At 41.6% G+C, this 18,984-nt stretch overlaps 1 protein-coding gene across 5 annotated transcripts in view; it reads right to left on the bottom strand.

The window, feature by feature from the left end:
* LOC106573699 (solute carrier family 66 member 2) overlaps positions 1-18,984 on the bottom strand; it is a 95,006-nt gene that overhangs the window by 25,229 nt on the left and 50,793 nt on the right. Inside the window, exon 5 of one of the 5 annotated variants that reach the window (XM_014148989.2) lies at positions 14,882-15,094. The exons of the other annotated variants lie outside the window; for them this stretch is intronic. Coding sequence (XP_014004464.1) covers positions 14,956-15,094 — 139 coding nt within the window. The 3' untranslated portion in view covers positions 14,882-14,955. Of the gene's footprint in view, positions 1-14,881; positions 15,095-18,984 lie in introns of those variants that run through there. 5 annotated transcript variants of the gene reach the window in all.

The raw sequence follows: 18,984 nt of genomic DNA, 5'->3' as shown, positions 1-18,984 counted from the left end.
TGGCTTACATCATGTGCTAACGAGACGGAGATTTTTGGACATAAATGATGAGCTTTTTTGAACAAAACTACATTCGTTATGGACCTGTGATACCTGGAAGTGACATCTGATGAAGAGAATCAAAGGTAATGGATTATTTACATAGTATTTTCGATTTTAGATCTCCCCAACATGACGTCTAGTCTGTATCGCAACGCGTATTTTTCTGGGCGCAGTGCTCAGATTATTGCAAAGTGTGATTTCCCAGTAAGGTTATTTTTAAATCTGGCAAGTTGATTGCGTTCAAGAGATGTAAATCTATAATTCTTTAAATGACAATATAATATTTTACCAATGTTTTCTAATTTTAATTATTTAATTTGTGACGCTGACTTGACTGCCGGTTATTGGAGGGAAACGATTTCCTCAACATCAATGCCATAGTAAAACGCTGTTTTTGGATATAAATATGAACTTGATAGAACTAAAAATGCATGCATTGTCTAACATAATGTCCTAGGAGTGTCATCTGATGGAGATTGTAAAAGGTTAGTGCATCATTTTAGCTGGTTTTATGGTTTTGGTGACCCTGTCTTTGACTTGACAAAACATTACACACAACTCTTGTAAATGTACTGTCCTAACATACTCTAAATTTATGCTTTCGCCGTAAAACCTTTTTGAAATCGTAAAACGTGGTTAGATTAAGGAGATGTTTATCTTTCAAATGGTGTAAAATAGTTGTATTTTTGAAAAATTTGAATTTTGACATTTATTTGGATTCAAATTTGCCGCTCTTGAAATGCACCTGCTGTTGATGGAGTGCACCACGGGTGGCACGCTAGCGTCCCACCTAGCCCCAAGAGGTTAATGCCAGTGGCAGGAAATTGATAAAAGAAAGTAAAGGGCCTAGAGAGCTGCCCTGCAGTACACCACACTTTACATGTTGGACATTAGAGAAGCTTCCATTAAAGAAAACCCTCTGAATTAAATTAGATAGATAGCTCTGAATCCACAATATGACAGAGGTTAAAAAGCCATAACATAAGTTTTCTAAACAACAGTACAGGCTGCACTAAAATCAAAGGCTGCACTGAAATCTAACAGTACAGCTCCCACAATCTTCTTATTATGAATATCTTTCAACCAATAATCAGTCATTTGTGTCAGTGCAGTACATGCTGAGTGCCCTTCTCTATAAGCATGCTGAAAATCTGTTGTTAATTTGTTTAAAGATAAATAGCATTGTATTTGGTCACAAACATACTTTTTTCCAACAGTTTGCTAAGAGCTGGCAGCAAGCTGATAGGTCTGCTTGCGGAATGACTTTGGCTTCCCTCCAGGCCTGAGGACAAAGACTAAAAAAAGATATGAAGATATGAAAGGTAGGAGTGGATATAGAGTCAGCTTCCATCTTCAGTAGTTTTCCATCTAAGTTGTCAACGCCAGGTTTATCATTATTGGTTTGTCATTATTGATCATGTGGACCTTTACTCTGGAACTTGTATGAATTTCGACCTTGCTATTTTATTGTAGATTATGTATTGTAGTTTAGGCCTATTTGTGATTAGTGTGCAACCTCATAGGCCTATTATAAACAAACATATTGCTGTTGCTATTGTCTACCCTTACACTTAGGATGATGCATTTAGGGCCCGATACCTCTTAAATGCAGAGAACTTTAAGTGTTTTCCCATGTTGTGTCCTGGAAGAAAAACTACCCTTGCCCCGCTATTGCACTGGAGAACTCTACGAGTTTTCCATATTCGACATGGGAGAAACCGCACGCATGTCTCAATTGTTTCCATGTCTCGGTTGTTCTTTCGGTATTTAACCATGTCTCTGGACTGTACGCACCTTCTAATATACATTGTGTTAAAGACTGGTTCCTCTGGACTATGGTTCTAGTATTGTTTGTGAATCCAAATGCTGTAAAATCCGATCTAGATCTATTATTTTGCTGCTTTTACTGTCAGGAAATGGGCAATCTAACCAAGGTCCTGATATTTCTACCTCATCTGAATTGAAATGTCAAAATGGTCTGAAGTTTCTGCACTTAAATGTAAGAAGTCTTCTACAGAATCTTGATTTTGGTAATATTTGGATAAAAACCATACACCCAAATGTATTTATGCTTTCTGAAATTTGGCTCAAAAATCTATCAATGACAAAGTCATTGGCATTGATGGTTATAATGTTTTTCGGACAGATCGCAACCGAAATGTGGTGGTGTTGCTATATACATAAAAGACAAGTTCTCGGTGACCATTCTGACTTTTGTTACCAAGCCCAATTTGACAGTAGATCTGTCTTTGAATATAAATCTCTGTGCATCCTATTCCTATTGTTATAGACCCCCATTTGCTATTGCCGGCTCTCTGTGATAACAATTCAAAAATACAATTCAATGTCAAATCTGAATTCATGCTTATGTGTGACTTGAACCTAGACTGGTTGACATCCAACTCTGATCTACTCAATAATCTATGTAACACCTATAATCTTACTCAGATTGTCAACAGTGTAACAAGGTTGCATAAAAAGTGTCCTCAAATCCTCTTTGATTGATCTTAATTTAACTAACACTCCTCATCATTTTAATGCTTCTGGTGTTTATGCAAATTATATAAGTTATCACTGTGTATTTGACTGGCTTCATCAATGGGTGTATCGATGACATCGTCCCGGGGGTGGCCATGCGTGCATACCCCGACCAGGGGCCATGGATTGCAGGCAACATCCGCACTGAGCTAAAGGGTAGAGCCGCTTTCAAGGAGCGGGACTCCAACTCGGATGCTTAAAAGAAATCCTGCTATGCCCTCAGAAGGACCATCAAACAGGCAAAGCGTCAATACAGGACTAAGATTGAATCTTACTACACTAGCTCTGACGCTCGTCGCATGTGGCAGGGCTTGCAAACTATTACAGACTACAAAGGGAAGCACGAGCGTACCAGACGAGCTAAATTACTTCTATGCTCGCTTCGAGGCAAGAAACACTGAATCATGCATGAGAGCATCAGCTGTTCTGGACGACTGTGTGATCACGCTCTCCGTAGCTGATGAGTAAGACCTTTAAAAAGGTCAACATTCACAAGGCCAATTACCAGGATGTGGACTCTGAGCATGAGCTGACTGACTGGCAAGTGTCTTCACTGACATTTTCAACATGTCCCTGACTGAGTCTGTAATACCAACATGTTTCAAGCAGAACCACCATAGTCCCTGTGCCCAAGAACAATAAGGTAATCTGCCTAAATGACTACCGACCTCTATCACTTACGTCTGTAGCCATCAAGTGCTTTGAGGGGCTGGTCATGGCTCAAATCAACGCCATTAGCCCAGAAACCCTGGACCTGCTCCGGTTTGCCTCCCGCCCCAGTGCATCCACAGATGATGCAATCTCTATTGCACTCCGCACTGCCCTTTCCCACCTGGACAAAAGGAACACCTACGTGAGAAGGCTATTCATTAACAACACCTCAGCATTCAGCACCATAGTGCCCTCAAAGCTCATCACTAAGCTAAGGACCCTGGAACTAAACACCTCCCTCTGCAACTGGATCCTAGACTTCCTGACGGCCGCCCCCAGGTGATAAGTGTAGGTAACAACACATCTGCCACGCTGATCCTCAACACGGGGGCCCCTCAGGGGTGCGTGCTCAGTCCCCTCCTGTACTCCCTGTTCAACCATGACTGCATGGCCAGCCACAACTCCAACACCATCATTAAGTTTGCCGACGACTCAACAGTGGTAGGCCTGATCACCGACAATGATGCAGCCTATAGGGAAGAGGTCAGAGCCCTGGCCGTGTGGTGCCAGGATAACAACCTATCCCTCAACGTGATCAAGACAAAGGAGAGGACCGAGCACTCCCCCATTCTTATCGACAGGGCTGTAGTGGAGCAGGTTGAGAGCTTCAAGTTTGTTGATGTCCACATCACCAACAAACTATCATGGTCCAAACATGCCAAGACAGTCGTGAAGAGGGCATGACAAAGCCTATTCCCTCTCAGGAGACTGAAAAGATTTGGCATGGGTCCTCAGATCTTCAAAAAGTTCTACAGCTGCACCATCGAGAGCATCCTGACCAGTTGTTTCACTGCCTGGTATGGCAACTGCTCGGCCTCCGACAGCAAGGCACTACAGAGGGTGGAGCGTATGGCCCAGTACATCACAGGGACCAAGCTTCCTGCCATCCAGGACCTCTATAGTAGGCGGTGTCAGAGGAAGGCCCAAAAAATTGTCGAAGACTCCAGCCACCGTAGTCATAGACTGTTCTCTCTGCTAGCGCACAGCAAGTGGTACCGGAGCGCCAAATCTAGGTCCAAAAGGCTCCTACCCCCAAGCCACAAGACTCCTGAACAGCTAATCAAATGGCTACCCAGACTATTTGCATTGTCCCCACCCCCTCTTTTATGCTGCTGCTACTCTCTGGTTATTATCTATGCACAGTCACTTTACCTTCATGTAAATATTACCTCAATTACCTCGACTAACCTGTGCCCCTGTATATTGACTCTGTATCGGTACACCCTGTGTATAGCCTTGTTACTGTTATTTTACTGCTGCTCTTTAATTATTTCTTATTGATCTATTATTTATCTAACATCTATTTTCTTAAAACTGCATTGTTGGTTAAGAGCCTTTAAGTAAGCATTTCACTGTAAGGTCTACATCTGTTGTATTCGGCATGTGACAAATAACATTTGATTTTATTTTATTTGTAAGGGGTGGTATATTTCCTAAATTACCTCCACCATTCACCATGAAAAGATTCAGGGTTTTTTACATTGTTTTTAACATTGCCCGGAATAGAGTTGAATACATCACTGATGTTGAATTAGCCTTTTCTTACTTCCACAAAGCACTCCAGGATGTATGCAACAAGCAGTCCCTTTCAAACGATACAGAATTAAGGGCAGAGACAACCCTTGGTTCTCAGATGAACTAGATGAAATCATGAGGAAACGGAATGCTGTGTGGGCTAAAACAAGAAGGTCTGATTTGGCTGATGATTGGATGGCTTTTAAACGCCTTCGGAATCAGGATGTGGCTATGACCCAAAACCCGAAAGCAGAACACTACCTCAAATATACACCTGATAATCTGAATAATCCTTCCAAATTTTGGCAAGTAGTGAAAAGTTTAGAGTGCAAAAAAACATGCACAGCTTCCTAAACAATTACTGGTAGACTCACAGGTGATAACTGAGAAAAACTCTATTCTGAACCCTTTTTAATTAGCATTTTCTTGATGCAGGCTAAATATTTGATAGGGTTAAAGGTCAAAATGAGCCCCATGTGAAATCAAATCAAATGTTATTTGCCACATGCACATTTTATTTCTCACAGGTGTAGACGTTACTGTGCAATGCTTACTTACGAGCCCTTAATCAATAATGCAGAGTTATAAAAAAGTAAGGAAAATGTGCTAAATAACCTAAAGGAAAAATAATAACACAATAAAATCACAATAACAAAGCTATATACAAGCGTTTCCAGTACTGAGTCAATGTGCAGGAGTACAGGTTAGTCGAGATAATGGAGGTATTATGTTCATGTAGGTAGAGGTAAAGTGACTATGTATAGTGTCACACCCTGTCTTTCTGATTGTCTCCACCCCCCTCCAGGAGTCGCCCATCTTCCCCATTATCCCCTGTGTATTTATACCTGTTTTCTCTGTTTGTCTGTTGCCAGTTTGTTTTGTTTCCAGCGGTTTCCCCTCTGTTCCTGTCTCTCGATTGTTCCTGTTTTCTAGTTTTCCCGGTGTTGACCTTTTCTGCCTGCCCTGACCCTGCCTGCTGTCCTGTACCTTTTGTTGTTACTTCGACGTTGTCTGCATCTGGGTCTTACCTTAAACGTGATAAATAGATAATAAACACAGAGTAGCAGCACTGTATGTGAAGAGTGTGAATGTATGTGTGTGTGTGGCGTCAATATCCGTGTGTGTGTGTGCGTGTTGGAGTATCAGTGTAGTATATGTGAGTGTGTAGTTAGAGTCCAGTGATTGTAACCCGATACCCCTGTCCACTTCTTCTCCAGGTTCTCCTTCTCACCATTCTCTGTCTCAGAGGTGTGTAGAGCTCTGTAAGCAATTGATTTAAAGAAAATCCCCTGATCCTGATGGTCTAGACCCCCAACCTATTACAATCAGCTGCAGACATAATTTTTCCACCTTTAACATGCATTTTTAACCTCACCCTAAAATGTAATCAAATCCCCAAGTTGTGGAAATCAGCATTTGTCCTACCTCTTTTGAAAGGAGGTGAGCTCCCTCTACTAAAAAACGATTGGTGAAAATTGTCAAAAGTATTGGAGTCCCTAGTCAATAAGCAGCCTACCTCCAGGTCTACCTCTAGGAAAACAATATTTTGAGTGGTATGCAATCAGGTTTCAGGTCAAGCCACAGTGCTGTTACAGCAACATTGAAGGTTTTGGATGATATTCACTGTGCTCTGGATCAGAAGTTGCATTGTGTATCTCTGTTCATACAGTTGAAGTCGGAAGATTACATACACTTAGGTTGGAGTCACTAAAACTCGTTTTTCAACCACTCCACAAATTTCTTGTTAACAAACTATAGTTTTGGCAAGTCGGTTATCACATCTACTTTGTGCATGACACAAGTCATTTTTCCGACAATTGTTTACAGACAGATTATTTCACTTATAATTCACTGTATCACAATTCCAGTGGGTCAGAAGTTTACATACACTAAGTTGACTGTGCCTTTAAACAGCTTGGAAAATTCCAGAAAATGATTTCATGGCTTTAGAAGCCTCTGATAGGCTAATTGACATCATTTGAGTCAATTGGAGGTGTACCTATGGATGAATTTCAAGGCCTACCTTCAAACTCAGTGCCTCTTTGCTTGACATCATGGGAAAATGAAAATAAATCAACCAAGACATCAGAAAAAAGTCTGGTTCATCCTTGGGAGCAATTTCCAAACGCCTGAAGGTACCACGTTCATCTGTACAAACAATACTACGCAAGTATAAACACCATGGGACCACGCAGCCAGCATACCGCTCAAGAAGGAGAGACGTTCTGTCTCCTAGAGATTAACGTACTTTGGTGCGAAAAGTGTAAATCAATCCCAGAACAACAGCAAAGGACCTTGTGAAGATGCTGGAGGAAACAGGTACAAAAGTATCTATATCCACAGTAAAATGAGGCCTATGTCGACATAACCTGAAAGGCCGCTCAGCAAGGAAGAAGCCACTGCTCCAAAACCGCCATAAAAAAGCCAGACTACGGTTTGCAACTGCACATGGGGACAAAGATCGTACTGGAGAAATGTCCTCTGGTCTGATGAAACAAAAATAGAACTGTTTGGCCATATTGACCATCGTTATGTTTGGAGGAAAAAGGGGGAGGCTTGCAAGCCAAAGAACATCATCCCAACCGTGAAGCACAGGGGTGGCAGCATCATGTTGTGGGGGTGCTTTGCTGCAGGAGGGACTGGTGTACTTCACAAAATAGATGGCATCATGAGGATGGGAAATGATGTGGATATATTGAAGCAACATCTCAAGGCATCAGTCAGGAAGTTAAAGCTTGGTCGCAAAAGGTTCTTCCAAATGGACAATGACCCCAATCATACTTCCAAAGTTGTGGCAAAATGGCTTAAGGACAACAAAGGCAAGGTATTGGAGTAGCTATCACAAAGCCCTGACCTCAATCCTATAGAAATTTGTGGGCAGAACTGAAAAAGCGTGTGCGAGGCAAAGAGGCCTACAAACCTGACTCAGTTACACCAGCTCTGTCAGGAGGAATGGGCCAAAATTCACCCAACTTATTGTGGGAAGCTTGTGGAAGGTTACCTGAAATGTTTTAACCAAGTTAAACAATTTAAAGGCAATGGTACTAATTGAGTGTATGTAAACTTCTGACCAATGGGAATGTGATGAAAGAAATAAAAGCTGAAATAAATAATTATTTATATTATTATTCTGACATTTCACATTCTTAAAATAAAGTGGTGATCCTAACTGACCTAAGACAGGGAATTTCTACTAGGATTAAATGTCAGAAATTGTGAAAAACTGAGTTTAAATGTATTTGGCTTATGTAAACTTCCAACTTCAACTGTAGATTTCTCAAAGGCATTTGACACTGTGGACCATATTTCTTTAACCATTATTTTACCAGGTAGGTTGACTGAGAACACATTCTCATTTACAGCAACAACCTGGGCAATAGGTAGAGGAGGGAGATGAATGAGCCAATTGTAAGCTGGCAATGATCAGGTGACCATGATGGTATAAGGGACAGCTTGGGAATTTAGCCAGGACACCAGGGTTAACACCCCTACTCTTACAATAAGTGCCATGGGATCTTTAATAACCTCAAAGAGTCAGGACACCCATTTAACATCCCATCCGAAAGACAGCTCCCTACACAGAGCAGTGTCCACAATCACTGCCTTGGGGAATTGGGATATTCGTTAGACCAGAGGAAAGAGTGCCTCCTACTGGCCCTCCAACACCACTTCCAGCAGCATCTGGTCTCCCATCCAGGGACCAACCAGGACCAACCCTGCTTAGCTTCAGAAGCAAGCCAGCAGTGGGATGCAGGGTAGTATGCTACTGTATTGATGCAGAGACTGAAGTGTTTTGGGATTACTGGGCATGCTCTAAAGTGGTTTGTGAACTACCTGTCAAATAGAACCCAGTGTGTTAAGGCAGATGGTTGCACTGTAAGTCTGATATCATAGAGATGCACTCAGGTGTGCCTCAAGGATCCATTTGAGTTACACTGTTGTTTATTATCTATGTCACCAACATTGGGAGACATATTGAGACAGCTAAAGTCAATTTTTATGCAGATGACACTTTTCTGTTCAAGTGGCAACAATTTGACTTTGGCTTTTGAAAAAGCTCGACCAGCTTTTAACATCATTCAACAGAATCTTGTGGGTTCGATTCCCACGGGGGGCCAGTACAATTATTATTTTTTAAATGCATGAAATGAAATGTATGAAATGTATGCATTCACTACTGTAAGTCGCTCTGGATAAGAGTGTCTGCTAAATGACTAAAATGTAAAATGTAGAATCTGTACGATTTGAAGCTTGTTCTGAATATCTCCAACACAAAATACATTTCAAAATACAAAAATTGCATTTTAAAATAATAAGCACTCTGAAAACCATGTCATTACTACTTTTGTAGGAAATTCCATAGAGCAAGTCAAGACATACAAATATCTGGGAGTTTGGATGGATGACAAGCTGAACTTCACTAATCATGTTGACAACCTGGTAAAGAAGATCAAGTTGAGAATAGGTTTTTATTACCGGCATAAGTCTTGTTTTTATTTGGTAGGCCATAAAAGAGCTGGTACGGTGTACATTCCTGTCTGTCTTGGACTACAGTAATTTAATTTATAGGTTTATACCAACCAAATACGTCTGACACACCACTGTGATCTCTATAGTGCTGTTGGCAGTCTTTGTTGACTACATAGGCTTAAACATAGGGATACTATCACCCCTTGACTTTTTCCACATTTTGTTACGTTACAGCAATCTACACATCATCAGCAATCTACACACAATACCCCATAATGACAAAGTGAAAAAACAAAAATACCTTATTTGCATAAGTATTCAGACCCTTTGCTATGAGACTCGCAATTGAGCTCAGGTGCATCCTGCTTCCATTGATCATCCTTGAGATGTTTCTACAACTTGATTGGGGTCCACCTGTGATAAATTCAATTGATTGGGCACACAGCTGTCTATGTAAGGTCCCACAGTTGACAGTGCATGTCAGAGCAAAAACCAAGCCATGAGGTTGAAGAAATTGTCCAACAGGATTGTGTTGAGGCAGAGATCTGGGGAAGTGTACCAAAACATTTCTGCAGCATTGAAGGCCCCCAAGAACACAGTGGCCTCCATCATTCTTAAATGGAAGAAGTTTGGAACCACCAAGACTCTCCATAGAGCTCATCGCCCGGCCAAACTGAGCAATTGAGGGAGAAAGGCCTTGGTCAGGGAGGTTACCAAAACCCGATGGTCACTCTGACAGAGTTCCTCTGTGGAGTTGGGGGAACCTTCCAGAAGCACAACCATCTCTGCAGCACTCCACCAATCAGGCCTGTATGGTAGAGTACACAGACGGAAGCCATTCCATAAAAATTATGGCATATCTTATCACAGCATAAGTTTGCCAGTGTTGAAATATACTTTTTTTTCTGAGAAAATGTGCAAGAATTGAAGGTGCTAACCAATTTTACAGTAATCATAAGAATATACCAAAAACAGCTCCTCTCTCGATGTAGATCAATCAACTTCACTGTTTTCGGCATTGACCCACCACCCACATCAGCTTGCCTCAAGAAAACATTTGGTGAGCTCGAACAGCTGAAAAAAACCCTGCCGAGCGCTGCCAAACACCAAAACGAACAAAACATCACAAAATGTCGTCATAATATGTGTGCGAACTGTTTCAACTGGGACGCATAAGATAAGCTTTAGAGTAGCTCTGTCCAACCCACTGCGGTCACATTGAGACGGGTACCTCATTCCCCTGCTCTCCCTCTCTTTCTCCTTCACCCTCTCTCTGTGCCCCTCTGACGGAGTGTGCTGCTCATGAAGACATGACTGACATACAGCAGTCTAATGTGGGCAGAGATATACAGTGCTGCCTCAGGGAGGTCAACCCAGTGAGACTCAGTCTGGACACTCATAACACTCCCACTCACACTGGTCACTCATAGGGCAGAGGTCACTGGCAGTGCAGACAGTGGTTTACATGTCATGTGTCCTTGACTCCATGCTCTTCTGCTCCGACTCACCTTCTAGCCCCACTGTAATCTGTGCTGTGGAAGATAATAGACAGCAAACAGTAGGCTGCTGCTTTAATGCCGTCTGTAGTGTTACCATTGAGAATTCAGACACTTAAACAAAAAAAATATGAAATTCAATAACTAACACAACTGCTGCTTCTGTGGACACAAAGACTCCCCCTGAGTGAGTCTAGAATGTTTCTGTTAATTGGGTCATATTAATAATGCTAGCTAGCTAACTTACTACAGTGCTGTTTCTCTGAGTCAGACTTGGCTCAGCACTAGATTCTGGTGTGAAAACCCAGAGAGAGAGGCCTTCAGTTGAGACAGTGTTACATCTCTACTTGGTGGGTGATTTCACAACGGGACCGTACACATCCACACCGTTTTCCCAGTGGGGTGATAGAGGAGATTTAAAAAGTCTGCTCATAACCCAAAGGATGAAATATGCATAGCTATCGATCGTCAAGAAGCAAACACTTTATCTGGCAAACTGCCAGAGAAAGATGGATCTGCTTTCCCAAACGAAGGAGAGGGGAGAGTTTGCCTACAGACATTTCACATTGTTTACAAGAAAGTAAATAAGTCCTCATTCAAGTGAGACAGCCAAAAAGGGACCCTCGACTGTGCAAAGGTTCATCCATAAAAAGCCCAGATTTATATAAAACTGCAGTCATTTTTCTTCCCGGGCCAGACTAGGGGAAACACTTGCATATGCATGTAGGCTCTGACGTGTTCTAATTCATAGCTTTAATGTAACTTCTGTTTTCAAAGGCCCCCGTGAGAACCATGGGTCAAACTGGAAGACGAGGACAAGGAGGATGAATACTGATACAGGAGATGTACAGATTACAGGTAACATGAGCGGAATAAAAAGTGTTTCACATTAAACATATAACCATGAAAATAGTATTACCTCAATGATTAAATTCACAATGCAAAAAGCGAACAGCAGTGTTGTTCTTGAATTGCGGTGGCATTTGGGCATGGCATTATAGTTATATGACAATAGCATTCTTTTTAAATGAAATGTATTTGGGTACATCTTCACCAGTGGAGGCTCCTCAGAGGAGGAAGGGGAGGACCATCCTCCTCAGTGAAATTTCATACAAATAAAAATGGTGAAACATTAAAAAAGTTATCCTTTTAAGATAAAACTATACTAAATATATTCATATTGTCACCAAATAATTGGTTAAAATACACTGTTTGCAATGAAGGTCTACAGTAACTTCAACAGCACTGTCTGGGCTAGCACCAAGGTTTAGCCGGAAGACAGCTAGCTTCCGTCCTCCTCTGGCTACATTGACTTCAATACAAAACCTAGGAGGCGGGTAGGCCTCACCCCCTTCCATAGACATACATGGTAATTATGACCACTTCCGGAGGACGTCCTCCAACCAATCAAAGCTTTTGCAGTATGAACTGACATGTTGTCCATCCAATCATTGATATAGGATCAGAGAATGAACCTAGTGGGATTGGGATTGTGCCTCAGAGCATTATGGGTGTTATGTGTGGTTGGATAGAGATTAAGAGTGAAGAGTGATAGTTGAGAATTTTTGGTACATTATTCAATTCAAATTCGTTTTTTAATTACAGGAGATGGAGGTATATTATAAATTGTTTTCTTGGGTTTAGAACTTTATTTTTGTGTCCAGTTAGTGCAATGTATTTACATTTGCCTAGCTAACTTCTTTAGCTAGCTAGTCACCAGCGCGAGTGTGCAGTTTTCTCCGCCCGAATGGTAGAATGGCCAATGCTGCCAAAAATGTTGTGGACGTTTTGTTGAAGAACCCCTTTCATTCTCTGGGGTACACGGAAAAGTTGCAAATTAAAAGCGAGGGTCAACCTCTGCTTGAGATCAGTTTCATGAAGAAGGATGAAAAGGTGAGGGCATTCAATACCAACTGGTATCAAATGTATAGCCTATCATCAAACCGCTTGTAATTGCACATTACGATGCTTTACATGCGGAACATATTTTCTGGGATGTTGAAAGCAATTCCGAATGATTTGATAGCTTCCATCGCATCATCCATTAAAAGTTAGATTAGAGAGGTTGATGTAGCACATTTTTTAGCGTGCGTTCAAGTAGGCTTTGCACTTTCCTCCGGTATTTATTTAGCAAAGATGATGACACATAATCACTCCGGACAGACACAAGCAAAAACTCATTAAATAAATGTTGCAGCAGCCTAGGCTACACCTAAACATTAAAATTCTGACATGCTGTATGGGATGAAAATGAGACTATTTTTCCGTCTGATCAACTGTAGGCTACTAATAAGAGCAGCTGCATTCAGCCTACGCGCCCTGTCCATCTGGTCAGAGTAAAGAAATTGGTTGTGTACAGTGATGTAAAGGCTCAATATAGTTCCATTAGACTTAGATAAACTTAAATAAGTGTAATTTCATTCATGGTTTAATTTTGGTAGATGTTATTTACAATAATCTTTAAGGCTGCCATTAATTATGAAAACTTGATTTTGGTGAAATGTATTTTGTATTAAATAATTGCATGATTTTGGTTAGTTCCATTGAAACATTAATAAAGTACAATATTTCTCACATGTTGGTATTTTATCTCTATAATTATGTTGTTTGTGCATTGCCAGTCAGGGGTGCCAGTAATTTTGGAGCCCACTGTATTTATAGTCCATTTGTGTGTCAGGAGAAAATGTGAATGTGATCAAATTCAGATTATATTCAACATTGGGCTGGCTAGGCTGCCTATATACTTTTAATCCAAAATCATTAACTGGAATGAATCAATCAACATAATAGTGATGGCAGATGTGTAATCTTTTTTACAAGGTCATTTCTTTTACAAGGCATAGTTGCATAGGCCTGCATGATGCAAACACGCATTAAGCAAGCTCAGCCCTGTGAGTTCTATTGTCTATCAGTTGTTGTCTATGTGTCTGGGTAGAGGAAATCCCCCTCCTAATCTTGTCTAAATATAATGTATATGAACAAATATAAGGTAGCTGCAGTTTGAGGGGGTTTTCATCCTCCCCAGAGCCAGTTTTTTAAAACCATGTGACTTGATTATGAAAAACTGGTCCCATCATAGCCCATATAAACCCTTTTTAGAAATGATTAATCACCTTATAGGGTACAGAGTTTCCTAGTTTGGTTAACATATAAGGAAAAACTCCAGGCCCCAGGGGGTAAAAATTGCCCCACCGCTCTGGGACCTATGTTGCCACCAGTCTGCTTGCAGTTGTCAGTTATCGTCAGGTATGTGGATGATCAGGGCTTTATTCAGGAACGTTTCTTGGGCTACTTTGATGTGTCAAGTGGGCAAGATGCGCAGTTTGTGTTTGACTGTATGAATTTTGAGATGTCTGAGTTTAACTTTATAGAGAAACTCATTGTCCAAACCTACGATGGCGCAGCTGTAAAGGAATGTATCTGCTATTTGTATTTACAGCTAAGTCCCCCCTGATTAAGAGGCGATGACTACTCCACTCCACTACCATTGTCAACTTCCGCGTTACATGAACTGAAGCCACGACATCTCATGTGCCCACTCATTCCCCACTGGCACATTGAATGTTTCCCTTCCAAGTACTTTGAGTACTCCTATCAATTTTCTCTCATTACTGTATGTAGAGTCAATCACATACACAATCACATTATTACACATCAACAATTTTACTCCTTGCTTGGACTAACTCAATCTTAGCTCTTTTGTCTAACTGTGTACTGTAGTGACTTGTGTTATTGTTTTTTGTCTTCCCAGTAAAATCCTGTCCTGCACTGGTCAAGCCTCTGAACACCTGAACTCATGCCTCATACCCTCATTTAATCACTGCTGTGATCCCTTTCCAACACTGTAAGTATTAAATGCTTTAGGTTAAAATAATTCGTCTTTGAGGATTTTTGAAACACACTTTGTGGTCTCCGTGCGTTCTGCACCTATATCGTGAGTCTCCCATCCTCCTAAATGTTTCAAGTCACCAGCCTCCACTGATCTTCACATTCTAAATCAACTAACATGTCAGCTTAATGACTTTAAATCATTTTTACCATTATGATAACTGTGGCAGACCAGGGGGTTTGATCAAGACGTTACACAGATCAGACACAAGTGTGATACCTCAGTTTCAAGGGTGTTTATTTAAAACAACAAAGAAAAAGAAAAGAAACCGGTCTCCAGGGGACCTCTTCCGGGTTACCGCCTTCTGGGCTCCGGGGAATGCTGTCTCCTCTGGGGTAGAACACTTAGTCCTGTCGGGGAGGGGCTGGTCGTCAGTGCGATGTACGTCTCCCTTCTTGATAGGGCATCCGCGTTCCCATGCTTCGCCCCTGACCTGTGCACAACAGAAAAAGAGAAGCGTTGAAGGGACAAGAACCACCTGGTGACTCGATCGTTCGTGTCCTTTCCCCTGGCCATCCAGACCAGGGGAGCATGGTCTGTGACCAGGCTGAATTTACTGCGTGTCTCCGGGGCCCGCTGATAGCACCGACTCCTCTCAACCCGGGCAATTCTATGCGAGGTGTACCCGGGCGCCACACTAAAAACACCTCCTTTGGTCTTCATCCACTTGGGGTTGTCGGCGGCGGGTAGACTCTCCCCCGGCTGTCTCTCTGCGGGTCTGCATTCCTTTAGTCCGGCTGACTGTCGGATTGGGGAATACGGTGGTGGGGTTGTCTTTCCGTCCCCTCCAACAGCTCCTGGACGTGGCCTGTGTCCCCTTCAGCAGGGCCTCTGTATTCTGGTGCATCTCCACGGCTCCCAAGAGGTCCTCCAAGATCTAGGGCGCGCGTAGGCCCGCCCTATTCATATCGTGAGGTAGCGCCCGTAAGAAGCAATCCATGACCACTTTGTCGATAACGGGGAGGGTGGCTACGTCGGTTAGGAGCTATGCCCTGGTGATGATCAGGTAGGTTGCTCATCTGGGCTCAGTGGGAACCGTCGGCCACAAACCTATAGTTGTGGACCAGTTGGGCCCGACGGGCCAGGCTGTAACCATAGTGGCTGAGTACCTCCTTCTTGAGACAGTCGTAGTTAGCTGTCCGTTCGAACATGCAGAGGTTGATCTCGATGACGTCATCCTCCGTTAGCTTACTTAAAAACTGATTGGGATGTGATTTGGGCTGCATTTCTCCTCGCAGCTCCTGACTTCCTCAAGCAGGCAGACATTCTATAGACGCTGTTCTTCCAGCGTTGGTTCCTGAATGTCCTGTTGCGCTTGTTGGGCCCGAACAAACTGAGCTATCAACTCGTCCATGCTGATACTGCGTAAACGTCAACGCTGGTCTGATCATGTTGTCAGACTTGACCGCATTCTCCACCACTTGTGGCAGACCAGGGGGTTTGATCAAGACATTTACACAGATCAGACACAAGTGTGATACCTCAGTTTCAAGGGTGTTTATTTAAAATAATAAAGAAAAAGAAAAGAAACCGGTCTTCTCCATGAGACCTCTTCCGGGTTACCACCTTCTGGGAATGTTGTCTCCTCTGGGGTAGAACACAGAGCCCCTCAGTTCTAGCAGACTGTGAGGATGTCTATCCAGTAGCAACCTTTCACTCCTTCCAAACCTCCCGTGTGCTGCCTTCCTAGAAGCTTTATGGGCCTCGTACGGCTGGTGAGCAATCAACCCCTTGATTACACACCAGCCTCAATTAGACCCAATTATTCCTGTCCGGAGGACCCGTCGAGACCTGGCACGTCCAGCAGAGGTAGCCACCACCGCGTGATGTAGACGCTGTCTGTCACCAGGCCTCAACGAGTCTCTCCCTGGTGGCTTGTCTGCGGTACGCCACATGACATTGTGCCTCCAGTAGGAGTAGTAACAGGTAACACCTATGAGACATTTTAGGTTATTAAGGTCCAAGGCAGCCATTTTTATGTCAATATCAAATAATTTCTGGGTAACAATTAAGTACCTTATTGTGATTGTTTTCAATTGAAATGGTCAAAAAGAAACAAAAATAGCTTATTTTTGCACATAATGTTATTTCCCTTAATTTAAATTGAATAACACCAAGTGACACTTTAGATTTGTTCAAAAAAGTTCTCAAATTGATGACATACTACAAACATACATATTTCAACATGTATAGCACTTTTCAAAGAATCTCAAAGCGCATCAAAATTAAAACGATGATAAAAAATGCTTTCATGATGGAGATTCAAAGTCTCAGTTGGCTTGGTGATGAAGTTGAGGCAGTTTGGGCTAGAAAAGCAGTGGAGGTTCAGTGGAGGGGGCATCAAAAAAAAGGGTGTGATTAGCTAATCATTTTATTTAATATTTTCCCGTCCCTGATAACAGATTGCCACTGTAGGGAATGCTCAAGGTCCTTGTATACTGTATCTTTGTAATGAGTGATTTTCAAGGCGTTAACACCAATAATCGTGTTTCCAGTCACAGTTTTTATGCGAGTAAAAAGAAATACAGACAGCGGTGATGGAAACAGGAAGTTTTGGTACAATTTTATAAATGCCGGCAGATAATTTGTTTGTTAAACACGGTGGGATCTTTTTGTGTCTGTAAAATTAATTATGTGAGAAATGGTAGTGGAAACACCTTTCATGAGCAAATATTGATATAATAACCATCATATGAAAGGAAACTTGGAGTCACGCGATGATATTGTGTGTGGTCGTCCCACTACAACTCAGGAAATCATGCAGTTCATTAGCCTACAGATGAAATAAGTTATGAACTTCAGAGGGTCATGAAAGTGCACAGTGATTAGCTTGATGATCATTTCAAATAAATATTGAGGGTCTTATTCTGGTGACATGATGATCAATGCTTGTTTGACAAATACAAATATTCTCCCTCTTATCCATAATAATCTCATCATGTAGACTAGCCTACCCGCACTCTATCTGCGAGCTGTTGGCTAGAGTGCATGTGCCAAGACCATTGCTATTTAATGTAACAGTTTTTGTGACAAAACTATACGTAGGTATAGTTGAAAATGCAATGGAAACATATTGAAGTTTAGATTTTTACTTAAGAGGAAAAGTACATTGTGTGCACTACTTCATCATGCAGCGATTCTATTCCCAAAACAAGTCAGTTTGGTGGAAACACACCACTGGTGGGAAAATGTGTATATTTTCTTTATGCAGATTTTAGAATATTCACATGAAAATCTGTCGCCAATTGGATGGAAACCTAACTATGGACATAAAACCGAGGGACAGACATTATACTAGTATTTCAAAAGCCTTCTTTGTTTTTATTGATTTATACAATATATTATGTACTTTTGTTCACTTTCTAGCTTTCAAAATAATAGATCTTAAACAAAGCATTAATATACTTTTTCAGTATAAAGGACTTGCATTATGCTTTATCCTTAATAAAAAGTTAAATATTAACAAAAACATGTAACTATTTTTAATTTTAAACTGTTGGGGCTAGGGGGCAGTATTTTCACGGCCGGATAAAAAACGTACCCGAATTAAACTGGTTACTACTCTTGCCCAGAAACGAGAATATGCATATAATTAGTAGATTTTGATAGAAAACACTCTAAAGTTTCTAAAACTGTTTGAATGGTGTCTGTGAGTATAATAGAAGTCATATGGCAGGCCAAAACCTGAGAAGATTCCATGCAGGAAGTGCCCTGTCTGACAATTTGTTGTCCTTCTGTTGCATCTCTCTCAAAATTACAGCATCTGTGCTGTTACGTGACACTTTCTAAGGCTTCCATTGGCTCTCTAAAGCGTTCAGAAAGTGGAATGACGCGTCTCCTGTCTCTGGGCAAAGTACAGCAGCAGAGTTTGTAAGTGGCCTGCTGGGAACAGTGAGACTGAGATGTGCGTTCAAGAGACTTCTCCATTTTTTTCTTTCAGTCTTTGAATGAATACAATGTTGTCCGGTTGGAATATTATCGTTATTTTACGAGAAAAATAGCATAAAAATAGATTTTAAACAGCGTTTGACATTTTTCTAAGTACGGTAATGGAATATTTTGAAATTTTTTGTCACGAAATGCGCTCGCACGTTACCCTTCGGATAGTGACCTGAACGCACAAACAAAACGGAGGTATTTGGATATAACTATGGATTATTTGGAACCAAAACAACATTTGTTGTTGAAGTGGAAGTCCTGGGAGTGCATTCTGATGAAGAACAGCAAAGGTAATCCAGTTTTTCTAATAGTAATTCTGAGTTTAGGTTGCCCCAAACTTGGTGGGTGTCAAATTAGCTAGCCTGTGATGGCCGAGCTATGTAC

The sequence above is a fragment of the Salmo salar genome, chromosome 16 (genome assembly GCF_965601325.2).
Source record: "Salmo salar chromosome 16, fSalSal1, whole genome shotgun sequence".
Classification (NCBI taxonomy): domain Eukaryota; kingdom Metazoa; phylum Chordata; class Actinopteri; order Salmoniformes; family Salmonidae; genus Salmo; species Salmo salar.
This window is presented reverse-complemented; position numbering and strand designations above follow the sequence as displayed.